General features: G+C 46.4%; 1 protein-coding gene across 1 annotated transcript in view; it reads right to left on the bottom strand.

Moving 5' to 3' along the window:
- The window catches only part of tmem117 (transmembrane protein 117), a 67,544-nt gene extending 67,014 nt beyond the window's left edge, over positions 1–530 (bottom strand). The window contains exon 1 of the mRNA XM_016248856.1: positions 421–530. Within this exon, the coding sequence (XP_016104342.1) occupies positions 421–451 (31 nt within the window). The 5' untranslated portion in view covers positions 452–530. The remainder of the gene's footprint in view (positions 1–420) is intronic.
- Between the last annotated feature and the right edge of the window lie 80 nt (positions 531–610).

The raw sequence follows: 610 nt of genomic DNA, 5'->3' as shown, positions 1-610 counted from the left end.
TATCTATCTATCTATCTATCTATCTATCTATCTATCTATCTATCTATCTGTCTGTCTTTCTATCTATCTATCTGTCTATCTATCTATCTATCTATCTATCTATCTATCTATCTAGCTATCGTGTTTACATCCATGGCTTCCACACTGAAACTCTTCCCTTTAACGATCACATGTCAAAATAATCAATCCCAGCAACACATAAGCACGCACGAGATCACCACATGACGCACGCATGTAACGCACGCGATGAATGAATCAGTCAGCGAGTCAGCCGATGTTTGCTGATGATCGGAAATTAGAAACTGTTTAAACGCCTCGTGCGTCCGGATCAGAGCGCGCTATTCCAGCATGTTCCACACACACACACACACACACACACACACACACACACACGGATAACAGATGTGAAGCGTCTCTTACGCAGACAGTCGTGGAGAGATTCTGAGCCCATCGCCGCGTCAGCGTTTGCATTCAGTGATGATCCGCGGCGCGTCGCTCATTGAATGCGTCTGATTCCACGCGTCCAGAAACAAAACACAGAGCGCAACATGGAGACGGACCTGTATCCCTCTCCCTCTCCCTCTCTCTCTCTCTGTGTGTGTGTGTGTGT

Source organism: Sinocyclocheilus grahami, unplaced genomic scaffold (assembly GCF_001515645.1).
Source record: "Sinocyclocheilus grahami isolate Dianchi unplaced genomic scaffold, SAMN03320097.WGS_v1.1 scaffold895.1, whole genome shotgun sequence".
NCBI lineage: Eukaryota > Metazoa > Chordata > Actinopteri > Cypriniformes > Cyprinidae > Sinocyclocheilus > Sinocyclocheilus grahami.
The sequence above is the reverse complement of the archived record's forward strand: the minus strand, read 5'-3'. Positions and strand labels throughout refer to the sequence as shown.